Source organism: Solea solea, chromosome 13 (genome assembly GCF_958295425.1).
Source record: "Solea solea chromosome 13, fSolSol10.1, whole genome shotgun sequence".
Classification (NCBI taxonomy): Eukaryota; Metazoa; Chordata; class Actinopteri; order Pleuronectiformes; family Soleidae; genus Solea; species Solea solea.
Genome location: NC_081146.1, coordinates 19,590,161 through 19,605,594, shown reverse-complemented (window position 1 = coordinate 19,605,594; position 15,434 = coordinate 19,590,161). Strand labels below are relative to the sequence as shown.

The window sequence follows — 15,434 nt, the reverse complement described above, 5'->3', positions numbered from 1 at the left end:
TATTTTTAACTTGTATGTCCTGCTTTAAATCTTTTGTAACATTTCATAAGTTTGTTTCACATTAGTCAGTTTAATGTAACACAAACATGAAGGAGAGACAAGAGTGAAGATAAAAAATAAAAATTTTATGATAGGCAAGATTCTTTCTTTCTTTCTTTCTTTCTTTCTTTCTTTCTTTCTTTCTTTCTTTCTTGCACCTTCCCTCCATTCCCCTCTTTCAATAACATTCCAGTCAGTGATACGTGGTTGGATCATAGCGATGCAGGGTCTCTACTGGCGTCCAGGGTCGATGACAAAAAAGACAAGGAGCAGATGGTGGTCTTTGTCATTCCCTCCTCTTCTCAGCCTCCTGGCAAGCCTCACCGCCTCACTCTCCCTTTCTCCCCCCCCCTCCCTCCCTCCTTCCCTCCCTCCCTCTCTCTGTGTGCCACAGCAGCACTCTGGGCATCTGAATGGTGTCCCAGCCTGTGCAATGCAAGCAGCCTCATACGTATGGACCTCAGCAACCAGATGGTGAGATTATTTGGAGCAATTAATTCTTTGAGAGAATCAGTGAGAACATGTTTGCAGCAGAGATTTGGGGGCACATGGTTGAATGACATTCCTCCTTAAAGTCCCTCCAAGAAAAAAAAAGGTTGAGAGGGTGAGGGAGGGTGGAGGCTTCCAGGAAGAACAGGCTGAAAAAGAAAGGGAGGGATTTTATCCAGGCAAGAAAAGCGTGTGTAAAACATGAGGCTGTGCATGGGAACTTTTCTTAATGAAAAGGGGCCAAAGGTCCACATTGGAATTTCCACATTCCAGAGCAAAACTAAACAGGAAAACATGTTTTATACCGAGATATACTGACCATATGATACAGAAAAAGAAAATTGCCCATCTGTAGTGAGATGAAGACTGGAAATGCTCTCACTAAACATTTAATGATCAACACATGATCCTCTAGATACAGGTCAAGAGCTTCAGTTAATGTTCTCCTGAAAGAAAATGTGAGAGTGTTGTGTCAGGAGGGCTGATCTGAGTATTTTTGAAAGTACAGATCAGAGTTGTATCCATGTGAAGCATGAAAAACATGAAACATTCAGTGTGCATGAACTTCTACAGTGGGAATAGCCTTGTTGATGAAAGAGGACAGACAACATCAAACTAGTTTCCGCTCTTGACGGCCAAAAAAGAAAATCAAAATGGGGACTGGATTTTCTGCTTGGTCTGATGAATCTGGATTTCTGGTGAGGTTTTATTGTCACGTGCTGTTAACCGTCTTCTAATGCAGACTTGCTCCATGTCTTTTTGCAAAAGTAGCCTACAAATAGTTTCATGATCAATTTAGTGAACTTTTGTGAACTCTCTATCAAATCATGATATCATTTCTATTCCACTTGCTTTGGCATTGGACATTCTGTTCACCAGTTTTTGAAAGGACATTTTTTTCAGTTTAATTTGAAGCATGTGAATTTTGAAGGATCACATCTTGTGCCGTTTTCCGTTCTGAGAAGCTCTGTACATTTTGACCCAGTGTATTTGTATTTTATTGCATTATTAGCAGGGACATTTAATGTTGCCATACTGCTGAGTATAGTTAGAAATATGACGAATTTTGGTTACAGGGGAAAAAGGGGAATTGCATTTGTCAATCACAATACTTGTAGATACGGTGACACGCTGTATGTCAACTAATTACCTGTTCAAAATAATCAGTCAGCATAACAATCAATCAATCACTCTGTCTCAGTAAGATGAGCCCTTTAAGGTGTCACCTCATAGACCTTCTAATGACCCTGTAGGTCACAGGGTCGAGTTCCTCATTAGCACTGACACAATGTTCATCATTTGTTCTTTTCTCTGCATCCTTTTCTGGGCATTTAGACTCTTGTTCCTATTTTCCCTCCGTGGTGACGGCTGGTGGAACATGCCTTTCTGTTTACTGTGTCATTAATCTGGTCTCAGTGAAGCCTGCTGAGATGACTCAAGGTCCTCTGCAGTATAAACAGTGTACTTAACACACTTTGTGAAACACTCTGTGTATTGTTGTTAAATCAATACATTGTTGAATGTGTTGTTGCTTTTGTGTGAAGAAAGAATGGCACTTGTGTTGTAGTTGAAAGTGGTTTAAACAATATTTTTAGAAGAGTTAAATATTTCCAGACTTGCATGTTGGTCATTTACTGGACAACAAAGCGAATTTAAAAAGCAAAACTATTTCTGTCTGACTTCCTGTTTGCAGGAAACAAAAACAGACTCAAAAAACTGAGATTTTTTTTTAATCAGTCAGACACCGTACACTCAGTAAATTCACCTGTATTGACAATTAGTTATTATGCACACTTAATAACTTGTGTGTCACAGTTTCAAATGATGCTTGAGCTGTAGATTCTCAGCCACTTGCAATTATAAACGTTAAGGTCTTTGCACACCGACGGCATTCCAATTGCACGAACTTGTGAATAATTCAGGAGTGAATTTCAACACATCCTCTCTATTCACATTAAGCAGAATGAGAGTAAGGAAAAAGGTCCAGGGGAAAAAAAGCACATCACAGAAACAAACTGGTGCAATTAGCATCTAGTGATGATGAGCTGGTGCTCAGTCATTTTACTGATTATAAAGAAAAGAAAAAAGAGAAATACCTGGATGCAGCAAACACAGAAGAAGTGAGGAGAGCTAAAACTTAAATCTGTCACTCAGTTTGAAGATCTGAGAAACTTCTAGCTGCCCATTTTCTAACTTGTATATATGTTTAATGTCACATCATCATTATGCCCATTGGTCATGAAACCTAAGTTTGGAGGCCGGAGCCAATCCCCGCTAGCCGGTGACCTCACCACTACTCCGGCGCCACCAAAATAAAAGCCTACTTTTAAAAAAAAATTAAATATGCGTTTGGTACCTTTTTTTTTTGCGTTTCCATTAAGAGTACTACCAAAATAACTGGACCCAACCATTCAATTTTCCAAGTAATGGTACAGTACCATTGGGTGGAGCTAAACCTACGACAGTCAGTCCGCAAGTCTGTTCTCACACAAAGCTTGACGTCCTGTTGGGACAAACAGCCACAAACCAAGTAGAAAATAAAGAGCTGCTGGATGTCCTCCGTTGTTGTCCGTAGTCGGGGCGGGTGGATTGTGTGAAAAAAAAAAAGATAATTGGATTAATTGCGGGCAGATCGCGGTTGAAAGAAATAAACAAATAAATAAATAAATAATACGTAGGTTAACATATTGACTAGATCTGAAATGTGAACATTCTAAAAACCTTATTTTTCATCAGGCAGAAATGAGTTGACCTAGACAATCTGCGCAGCCGCTGTGTTCCATGTGTTTAGCCGACTGCTACTACGATGAATGATGATCGGATGGCGGGCGGATGCAGGTATCAATTGTTGAAAAAAACATTGCATTTTTTTTTTGGGCAAAACAAAAGTCAAAGCAAAGACTCTCACTTGGCAACAGAAATTACACAAATGACGCAAAATTTGCGTCATTTGCTTCACTTGCTCGAACAAACTTGAACTTGAATGTTGCAAAAGCCAATCGATGTTAAATGAGACTGAAACATAGACTTAGCTGCTCCTCGTCTCTAGATTTTGTAAGTAACATTTTCCTCTGGTCTATCGTGTTTGTGGGGAAAGACGCACTGGCACTCTGCAGTAATGCAACAGACTGACTCTCCTCGGTTAATCAAGTTAGAACCTCCAAACTCTCTGTCACTGCTGTTCACCCAGCACTGCCACAGCTGCCTCTTCTCTACACTGCAGAGGAGCGGCTCATTAACAAGCTGGGTTCACTCACTTGTTCACTAATGTTCACTGTCTGGGTTTAGCTTGAGAGAAGCCACAGGTTGTAAGACTTTACATTTAAACAGCAAATTATTTTTTTTAAGATACAAATAACACAGAAATCTAAATGCAGCTCATATTTTCTTGTTTTTTAACCAAGATTAATGGTTGGTTGATTGATTGGTTGGTTGGTTGGTTGGTTGGTTGGTTGGTTGGTTGGTTGGTTGGTTGGTAGTGGTGTTTAATGGTAGTTGGCATCTGTAATGTTGCATTCTTCTTTCTTCTGGCTCTTCTCCTCCTAATCTCCTCCTTCCTTCTTTTAACCTGCGTAAAAGCTAAATAGCTAAACGGAACAAGGCCGCCAAACTCCTGTCCTCCCGTGTCCTTGTGTCCTTGTGTCCTTTGTCTTTTTTGTTTGATTCACCTCCACATTTCTTCCCAAACCCTCTGTGATCAAACAAGGAAGCAAGTGTGCTGTCGATTGTCTGCTCACGTGTGTTCCATGTACAAGCCACATACTTTGTTTCTTTAAGGAAAGCAGGATACAACATATAATTCTAACAAAGCCTGACCTGAAAGAGCTGCAGGATCTGATGCTTGCCAATGAGACAACAATGAGGGCAGCAGCTGTACAGCTAGATGCAACAAAGGTGCACCTGTCACCTCATACACACCCTCTACACCTACATGTTGTTGGGTCACTCGACAGTTTGGAGTACAAACAGGACGGGGCAAAACCGAGTGAGCATCCAAAACAGCAGGTCAGGAGTATTTGTTGTGACCACTGTGGGAAATGTGGAAGTGAAAAGTAGCAGGTGCGAGCATTATTATTTGGGCCAAAACAAGAAACTCGGTGGACAACCGTTGACTTTTCTGCGCGTGATCTACATTTATAAAGAGAGCCAGCAATTCTACATTTGTCACAGATTGTGAAATAAATTGTGGATATTAAACACGGACATGTGCTATAGAGGTGAGCGTGATCTCAGGTGTTGTGCAGCTTTAATTCTTGCCTTTATACTGTAAATGTAAGTCATATTTCACATGATGCATTTGTATGAGTGTTGGCAAGTAGGTGTGTGTGAGTGTGTGTGTGTGTGTGTGTGTGTGTGTGTGGTTACTCAGGTTGCACAATGTAAACAGTGAGTGCACCTGTGTAAATGACACACAGAGAGGGCTGTTGAGTTTAGCTGGGAGGCCGTCAGGGAATAAGGCATGTTGTGCAAAATGTGTCACCTGGAGAGAAGGGAAAAAAAAAAATTCAACACCGCCCATCAAAACCGCAGCTGAGCCAAGCAATTTGAGACAGATCTGGGCTCAGAAGATACCAGCAGCTCTCCCACACCTGATGGCTACAAACTTTGCATGCACATAAGTAAGATGCTGTATAGTTTGAGCGAGTACAGAGTGCTGTGCTCGCTTTTATTTAAAAATGTTTTCTACTCGGAGACGATGGACAGGCAATGGCTTTTTAATGTGATGGCAGAACATACAGAAGTCCTAATATAGAGCTCCACATGTAACAATGTTGACATTGCTATGCTAGCAGGAAGAGATTCTACAAAGATGAACTGTGCCAGTGGCTGATTCAAGTCGTCACAGTTCACTGCCCACTTTAAATCCACAGAGAAAGAGCGGTAGTTCACAAAACCTGACAGACGGATGTCGCCAGGTGCTTTTCACGAGCATGTAAAACAGCCAGAGTGGAGATTATTCTGACATCTTCAGTGTTCTGATAAACTTTCCCTCACCTCACTGTAGAGAACTCTTAGACATCGCACGTCAAATAAATGTTGCTAGCGGATTCTGTCACCTCTGAATTCCCATCTCTCTGCCTTTTATGCTCACTTTGAGCGTGGTTTATGGCAACTCTGTCAACTCTCAGGATCTTTGGTGACCTAGTAAAATGCTCTATACCTTTGCTTTTCCACAGCTGCGATACGCAGGGCACAGCAGCTATCGACTATCTTCACTTTTTATGAATACAAAATTGTTGCCTGGTATATATGTTTATTAGTATAAACATCTATGGATTTACACAAAGCAAAATGGTTTCACAGATTTCAACTGACAGCAACGTTATTATTGCTATGTTTTAACTTAAATTTTGGGAAGATGTCACACTGTCCGTGTTTTTTGTTTTCATTTGTATCTTGACGCTTTTGCATAAAACTGGATTATTATTCTTCTTCTATGTTTGATATCACATTCTAAAAAATACCATTTCCTTCCTGTGTGGATTAATTTTACCTCTGGATGATTTTAGCATTTGTTGTTAGTTACCGTCAACAGATGCCCACTGAGTTAATATTAGCCTGTGCGTGTGTGTGTGTGTGTGTGTGTGTCTACCTATCACAACTTCACCACATCCCAGGGAAACCTCTTGCACAGATGTGACCTGTATGCAATTTCCACGTTGTGCATGGTTACAGTCCTGTCAGCCCACCACAAGAGAATTTAGCTAAAAATACTTGAGAAATGTTGTTTTTTTTTGAACCACACATATGTAACTATAAAAAATATGTCTAGTCAAGTTAGTATAGTTGTTCTCTGTCTCCTTACTGTGTAGTCACAACAAACACTAAGCTTCACCTATCAGGCTTATTCTAGTGTTCTAATGAGTCTCTTGTTACCAAGCTTCAGTCCCCAGTCAGCACTGTTGTAAATCTTTGGGGAAGTTGAACCTAAAGGGCCACAATTAGAGAAGTACATGCAGAGGAAGCATGAGAAAGCAAACTCAAAGACAGAAGGCCAAACAGATAAAGCACATAATAACCTTCTTTGTTTTAAGCAACTTTAAACAAAAGCTACGGATCATTAACCAAGGCAGAGGAGAAGAGACTACAGCAGTAGAGTATGTGAACGCACAGTCTACATACATTAGTCGCTCACAACACCAAGAGAGTGAGTCCTTCAACTGTAATCAGTATATCAATACGACCTAAACATATTTTACAAAAGAAGAAAAATAGATTATATCAGCGTCACCAGAAAGAGCCACAGTGGAAGTACATTTTGTGATTTCACCCAATGTGTCGTTGTACTTACAGGGAGCACGAGACAGTGAAGCCAGGAGGGGCTGAGTGGATCAATACACTGCATACAGCTTTACAATTGAAATAAGATTTAACCATTTGAAAAGAAATGGAAAATCAATACGTGGAGGTCAGTGTTAATATTGTTGGCGACGGCCGCATATAAATCGGAGGCGATATCATCAAATGAAACAAAGTATTTTTGGTTGATTATGAATCTTTGGTCATTAATCTTTTATGAATCTTTGGCAAGTCAGAGGACATCAGTGTATTATTAACTTGAAAAGCTTCATCTCCCTTTTCATACTTTCTCATAATTGGCTTTTGGTGCAGTCACACATTTGTTTTTTGCACCTTGAGATTACAAACACAGATGTCCACGTGATTGCCATGAATGTCACAACATGTCACGACATTGCAAATTCCCGCCGCTTGCTTCAGTAACTTGAAAAATTGGCATCATGCAATGACAGCACAATAAACAGGTCCGCACTATTAGAATGAGGGGTACACAACAGATCACATGTCAAATCCCAGTCATCGCACTGAATGTTGTGACATTATAAAACTTAAGATGGCGTCAGTAAGTGAACTAACCGTTCAAAGAGGAATACAATTTAAGCAGAAGAAGGTGTTTGAATGCCTCACAGCTGAGTCTTTGCTTTTGCATCGTCACAAATTCATCATCAACATTTCGGTTGAAACTGTAATCTGAAAAACTATTCTCGGCAGTGGTTTGTTTTTCAACCCTCTAGCTTTCAGTGAGTGTGTGTGTGTGAGGGGGTGTCTCCAACATTTAGTTTTGTTATGGACATAAATGGTCAACGTGGTAGCATTTGTGAGTCATTGCCGAGGCAAAATGGACAGTGTTTCTCTCTCAGACCTCATCCGTCATCTGCCTGTCACGGGCGAGAGTTCATGCACCATGTTGCTTGTGGAAAGGCGACCATCAAAGATTCATACCACTGACCTCTTTGAAGTTGTCCCAGAACCAAACATTGCTGCACACATTATTGAGCAGAACAGTGACTTCCCATGGCAACACAAAACAGGGAGACACTGAGACGGAGAGACAGGAGAGGAAAATACCCATTAACAGCTTTTTAAGTCTTTCAGGTTTCATTACAGAGGAGACTGTGGTGGTTCCCATAAACTGTGGGACATTAAACCTCCAAAGAGACACTGAGAGGTGGGTGTCATCCCCACTGCACGCAGACCTTTGGGCCCCAAGTACAGCGTGGATGGAAAACACTTAGACTGAGAGTGGCGTCCGTGTTGTCTTGGCAACGTGCAAAGAAAGAAAGAAAGAAAGAAAGAAAGAAAGAGAGAAAGAAAGAAAGAAAGGGGGAGAGGAAAGAAGGGAGAGATAAGTAGTTGGGTGTGAATGGATGAGCTCCCGATGTGTGGCGCCAGGCAGTCTGCCCGGTGGGGCGGCTCACAGAGCGGCTGTGAGGGAGGGAGCAGAGCGGCACCGCGGCCGGAGGAACGGAGGAATGTATGAGGCATAATAACACACAGCGGGGGGAAGGAATGGCAGGGAGGCCATTGCCAAATTGGCCCATCCCGGCTCCCCTAGAGCTGCAGTCCCGCAGTCAGGAGCAAGGAACTAAAACATGTTTGTTATATGAACATATGACAGTTAGATGGTGGTAGTTATAAGGTGACACATTCAAAATAAACTTCTTTACTTTGTTTTACAGAATTGCCCTCCTAGTCATTTTCTGAATTGCCTAACCTGTATTTTATTGTTTGTTGTTTATAGTACTGCACTTACACTTTTAGTTTAAATTATATTCTAAATTGTGTTTTTATGTCACTTTATTCTGTGTCACTGGAGACATTCATTGCATGGTCTAACTCTAAATCGTTGAATAAATGTCTTTCTTACTAATGAAGTGCGAGTAAATGCGGAGGAAAAAACAAAAAGTATAAAACAGTGACCTCACCACTGCATGGACTGTGCGTAAATACTGGGTTTCTACGAAATATCATATCACACTCGTGCTCCCTGTGTTTGTGAGCACTTGGATAAACGTGAGTCACGTTTTGAATTTCATTCTCCAAAGTGAGGTTAAGGCAGGCTTTCTTTCTGCCTTTCCCTCCGCGCAGGTGTTTCGGTTCGGGATCGTCTGTCACTGGAGTGATCAGCACGAGCGAGGCTGTGCGCAATTACGCACCGACGACTACGGCACTAAAGATGCAATCAGGCAATCAGGCGCTTATCAGCGGCGGTGAATTGCGCAAATATACAGTACAATCACCTCTGACTGGATCAATCAGAGATCCTTCACCTTCATCGTTACACACACACACACACACACACGCACCGCAGCAGCGCGCACAGAGAAAGAGACACGCCTTTTTCTCGGCTCTGTTGTCGGCTCTGTGGGCAGCGGGGCTGCTGCCGCTCATGTGATTGACCAGCTCCTCTCCCTCATCTGTCAGCCGGCTGCCTTGGCGCCTCCCCTCTCCTCTATAAATGTGGGAAATCACTTCATTCCTTTCACATCGAGCGTGCTGAATTGAGAGGAACTGCGAAGCTCCGCGGGACGTCATGACTGATTAGATTTTCGCCCTTTGGTTAAGATCGTATCCTCGGTATTCTTTTTTATATATATATATATATATATATAGCTCGTATCGTGTTTACAGCGCCGCGTCTCATTACTGAATTCCAGCCAGTCGTGTGTCATTGTTCGCGTTTCCTTTCTTCCTCTCGCCGAGCCGTTGGTTATTAAAGATGAAGGCTGTTACTCCAGTCCACCCCCAGGACTCCTCCTCCAGCAGCAACCACCTCTACATGCACTATCTGTCGAAGCAGAGCCTCAACATCGCCCGGTTCAGGATGGAGGAGGAGGACCTGTTCTGCCTGCAGTACGACATGAACGACTGCTACAGCCGACTGAAGCGCCTGGTGCCCACCATTCCGCAGGATAAGAAAGTGAGCAAAGTGGAGATCCTCCAGCATGTCATAGACTACATCCTGGACCTGCAGCTGGCCCTGGAGACGCACCCATCCCTCAACAAACAGCAGCAGCAGCAGCAGCCACAGCCACAGCAGCCACAGCAGCGGAGCAGCGGCACCTGCCCTCCTCCAGCCTCCTCCAACCCGAGCCGGACACCGCTGACGGTGCTCAACACTGACCACTGTCAGGTGAGCTCCAACAAACCGTCACCACTCTGCTTTTTTCCACATTTCGTGCGTCCAGCCGAACTTAGCAGGGGACTTTATTTACCCCTGAAGCCCGCTCTGCCTCCCTGTTTACCCCAGACAAAGCGCGTCATGCCCGTTACGTGTCATTGTCCTTCCCCTGTGACAGAACACAGACGATCATATGATGCCATTCACGTGTTTTGTTTTGTTGTTATTACCACGGCCTTGGGGAAAATCCACATGCGTTAAAAATGCATTATTTGGCGTGGGATAGATTGCGCACTTGATTGCGGGCTCGCTGATTTGCATGATAATGGCAGTGTTCAGAGGCCCTACCTTATTCCAGGGTGGATGAAGTACTTCAGCCTCCAGTCCACTCCACTGCACAATAAGAGCAATCTGTGATTCAATAGAAAATTCATTATGGATGATATAGTCGGCTAATTTTCTTATGTTCTACTGTATATCATTTATTTCTAAGGCCTTATCTTTATTTCTGTCTCCTTATCCAAGTGAATTAAACCGTTTCTCATGTTTTCTTTTCTTTCTTTTTTTCTTTGTAGAGGACATCAATAGTGAAAAAGCCTGATGATTCGCTTTTATGCCGCTGAGACCTGAGCCCTGCATTGGTAAGTTGATTTAAAATAATATTAGTCATGTTTTTCCTTATATTATTTGTTTAATTAGACACATGTGGCCACAGTATAAACCACTACAGACCAAAGTGGGTCCTTGGTTGGAGTATTTCCATTTACTTGATTACTGTAGTGTGTGTGTGTGTGTGTGTGTGTGTGGCGTAAATGGACAGTCTGTGTGTGGAGAGCTCCGGGGAGGCCAGTAGATGTCAGGGAAATAATAATTGAGGAACATGAAATTGGCACCGGCCTCAGAGGCAGCTGTGCTTTGTGCAATAACTGTCACTGGTGTAGCAATCTACAAAGAAGAGGGGGTTAAAACCACAGCTTGTCCTCTCTTTCATTCTTACACACACACACACACACATACACATACACACACACACACACACACACACACACACACACACACACACACACACACACACACATATGGGTTCAGCAGCCATCCTTTTGAGGACACTCCTCTGACTCCCATTCATTTGGGCAGCCTAAACAGTGTTATCTCAAACCATAACCATGATTCACAACTTAGCCAGTTCCTTAGAAATTAGTTTCTGCCTTTTTTAGGACCAGGTTATTGGTCTCCACGAGGACAACTGGTCCTGACAAGGTCAGTGTTTATGCCAGAAAATGTCCTAAAGCGGTAACAAATACAAGAAGAGACACAGAGTCTCCTTCTGTTACAGTCAGGCTGCTGTTGTAGGCTTTAGTGTCAGATTTATGGCACAGAATTTAAACACACCTGGATAAATTATAAACTGCCTGTGTATTTAAAAAAAAAAAAAAAAAGAAAAAGACACACTCATATTCCCTCTGTCTCTCGTCAGCCTTTCCCAACAGCCTGAGGTGCTGTGTGGTTGTTGTTTGACCTGGTTTGTTTTGGGTTGTTGATCAAGCGTGGCCTGTGTTTTGTTGGTGGCGCCAGTCAGTCTGGGAGTTGTGCAGTTCACCCTCCCCTCACCTCACCCTTCCATTCCCCTCCACAGGTGTGCAGGCTGTGCAGCAGAGCTGCTCCAAAGCCAGCAAAGCTTCGCCAGGGACTCGCACCCAACTGGAGGCACAATCACAAGGGGATTTCAGAAACCGCTGGGAGGAATTAAACCCAAATAAAGTCATCATTCACATAAGCTTTTTTGTTCCACCGGACAAAGAATCACTGTGTAGACGCTTCCCTCTCCTGACTCCTTTTTAAGTTGATCTAACTTTACTTCTTCCCACTTTTAAAAATGTCTCTAAAAGAGTGAAAAGATGGAACCCCCCCATGCTGAGAAGTCGTCTGTCAACAGCTCTGAAAACTGTTTGTGAATTGTGCTTAAAGAATAGCTAAAAACCGACTCCAGTTTAAAGCTTTACTAAACTGCGAAAATTATTGTACACAGTATGTTTTTTTTTTTACATCTATTGTTTAAAATAGATGATTTGTGTTGAACAGGGAATCTCATCCCTGGAATCTTACAATGTTTCATATTGTAAAGAAGAACAATTCTGATTCGAGTCAATTAAGATTGTACATAAAGAGACGCAAATGTTCTATAAAAGTATGTGAAAGGAAGACTTCTATGTTTAAAATAGACTATTGTAATTATAAGATATTTTTATTAAAACCTTTTCTGTTCTTTTTTTTGTTGTCGTTATGTAAATATTGTGTTTCCACGTTATGCTCTGACGGTGACGTCCTCACACGACGGTATCAGTTAACTCTTTGCAGTGTTTTTTGGGATAGTTTAATACGTAGCATGTGCGGCTCGTTGCAGAGATGTTTGAATGTGCACTGAAGCAGCAGACCTCCGTGTGTGTGTGTGTGTGTGTGTAGATAATGTGGTGAAGTTCAACACAACTATGATTTGGCCTGCTCAGCTTTCTCCTTGAATTGTTTCTTATTCATTAACCGCGGCAGCTTTGACGAGCTGGAGGGGAAGCGTCGGCTTGATATTTGATCCTTGTGGAAAAAAAAGAAAGAAAGAAAGAAAGAAATAATACACCATGTTATATTTGTGCTGTCAAAGTTGCTGCTTGGGAAGTTAATGATTAACACCATGAAATCAATTCAACTTTGTTGTTTTTCTTTCTTGTAATGAACTGATGAAATCTGTGAACATTGACAGACTCTTTCTATTGGGCAACAGTCTATTAATGTATTCAGCCAATATGCTTGAGTTGGTACACACTGATTTCCCTGTTGGAAGTCAGTCGCCATTGTTATTGTAAAGGACAGAAAAAGAAAAAAAAAAACAAAGAAAGAAAAGAAACGCCTTTATTTTTCATGACATTGAATGCCGAATTTACCTCACCACCCTCCTGCCAGTGTGAGAGGGCACTTGTACATTACTGTTAGCTGCACTGTTGGACTTGACCTTCACTGGCTCGTGAGGAGTTGTCAAAACAATTAAAGTTTCCAGGAAGAATTGTGTCGTCTCAAGTTTTGTCTCAAGGCGCGTCAAGGTTTATCGCTCTCAATGCCAGCAACTGTCATGTGAAATAATGAGGGAGAGTTAGGAAAAAGGGAGGGAGGGAGGGAGGTGCTGGGTAACGTGTGTGTACTTAGCTTTATGGAGAAGAAAAGGCGCACAAAGGAGTATTAAGTGTGTTGCTGAAGATGTCATCTACTGTCGCTACTCAAACCGGTTTTACTGGATTCAGGGATGAAGGGTTTTATTTTTATTAATGCCATCTCACACACACACACGGTCACTGCCTCAGCTGAGAGGTGAGGTTGGTGTTTTATATATAAAAATGCCATATATACATTCTCACCTACAATAATCGATGCTGATAATGTCGAGCAACATATCCCGTCCACAGAATTCTATTTTTTAAGAAGCTACGGTTAAATCCTTAATTTTGGGGGTTATTTTCTTTCAGCCAAAAGGACTGAAGTTTGTTTTCACAAAAATAGACACTATAGGCCTTAAATAGAACTTTCAAAAAAAAAAATAATAATAAGTGTTAATATAATGAGTAAAAACAAACAAGACACAGGTCAATAAGTATTCTGGTTTTCCATGATACTGTACTGTCGCGTGCACTGAGTCATCACCTTCGTTTACTTTTACCGTCCATGGTTATGAATAAAAGTACGAGTATTTACCCGTGACACAGAAAAACATTCAGATCAAAAGTACGTTTGAAAAGAAGATTAGTTTACAAAATAAGGGATACACAGAAAACGTGAAAATGAAGTTAAATAAAAATATGTTGGTGAAGTGTGAGGTTAAAATATCCTATTCACCATCATTACTGACAGAAAGTGTTTTAGCACAAGGCCTCATTACCGGATAGAGCAATATGTGTTATTCATGACAGGGAAAAAGATGAGATGGATTTGGATTATAATGTCTGTAATCGATGTTTTTCAAGTGTCAAGTGTCTCAAATGAATTAGGCGTTGTTTTTTTTTCAAGGATTTTGTAGATTAATTCTGCAACAACTAATTTTGTCCAAAACACCGTTCATGACAGCTGTCACAAAACACAGGCAAACACCTGCATCTGCAGTATCTCACAGTTGTTAGTGGCGTGTGTGTGTGTGTGTGTGTGTGTGTGTGTCCTTCCTGTCTTGTCTTCTTCTTTTCCCACAGAGCTGCAGCGTTTTCTCACAGACGCGCTGACCCATGTTTAGTTGTCCCCACATCAACCTGCTGGATGTGGGTTTAAAGCAGCAGCAGAGGAGTCATGTGGGCCCCACAGACACAAACACCCTGCTCCACTGTGGCCGTCTGAGGATGGGCGGGCCACACAGGCCACCTGTGTGTCTGTGTGTGTGTGTGTGTGTGTGTGTGTGTGTGTGTGTGTGTTTATAGTCCACAGTGAGAGAGCGCTGTGCTGTGACCTTGTGATGTAAAGGTGTGTCTGTGTAGCTTGACAGTCAGACCCTCCTGATAAAGATATTCTGGGTCTCAGTGTTAAGACCTGTTCTCACAGTAAATGTAGTCGTAAATAATCCAGGTCGAAACCTCGAACTCAGTCAACCCCTGCTGACCCCCTCGTTTATTTGCATAATACTTTTTCTATACTCCTTTCCTTAATGCCACTCAATTCATCACATATCAGCCAAAAGTAAGTAAGTGAGAGGTAACACAACAAATGTGCAGGTGTGGGATGAAGTGGGATGTCACCATGATCAACTTTTATTTCCTTTTCGTAAGGCTGTATTTCCTGTGGCTCATGTCGTGATCTTTTCAGTCACACGATCAAACTGTGGTAGCCGCCGTGCACCTGCACTCTTACAACGGCTGAAAATACAGAAATTAAATTTGATATTCCACGAGAAAATCCATTTCCACGTAATATAATAAGCATTTTTCTGGCTGTAACCTGTATCTACGCATACAGGCTGCAGTGTTACAGTAACACAGCACACGACATAAGGTATGGGATATATTACCCTGGGATTTTGTACGTTACTCAGCACTGAGAATCCCCAGATTCACCATTCGTCTGTGCTCCTGTTATAGTTTGCTGCTCTGTGTTGACTAAAGTTCCCACTGTCTCTTTATTAGCGGCCACAGTGTTGCTCCGTCCTGTCTCTGCACAACATTAACGCTGCCGGATTGATCAAATAATGCCTGTTGTGCACTTGAGTTAGTCTGAAGAGCACACAGGGATTGTGTGTGAAGGTTTGATCGTTTTATTTTTTTCATCCTCTTGCTTTTAAAAAAGGAAAAGACAAACACTCACAGGCTGAATTCCTACCCTTAATCTTGAGAAACCATCTTATTCACCATCTATTTCCACTTACATCGACCTGTTTCACACCCTCAAGCTGAGGACATGGGAGTGGATGCACTGGCCCTGTGGCCGTTCACAAAAAAACGTCATTATAACATTATCACACTAT

General features: G+C 42.0%; 1 protein-coding gene across 1 annotated transcript; it reads left to right on the top strand.

The window, feature by feature from the left end:
• Positions 1-9,298: 9,298 nt before the first annotated feature.
• On the top strand, positions 9,299-13,004 carry id4 (inhibitor of DNA binding 4). The gene is made up of 3 exons (XM_058648620.1): positions 9,299-9,961; positions 10,525-10,590; positions 11,586-13,004. Exons 1-2 carry the CDS (start codon positions 9,548-9,550, stop codon positions 10,570-10,572), a joined length of 462 nt encoding a protein of 153 aa, XP_058504603.1. The 5' UTR covers positions 9,299-9,547; the 3' UTR covers positions 10,573-10,590; positions 11,586-13,004.
• The last annotated feature ends 2,430 nt before the right edge of the window (positions 13,005-15,434 follow it).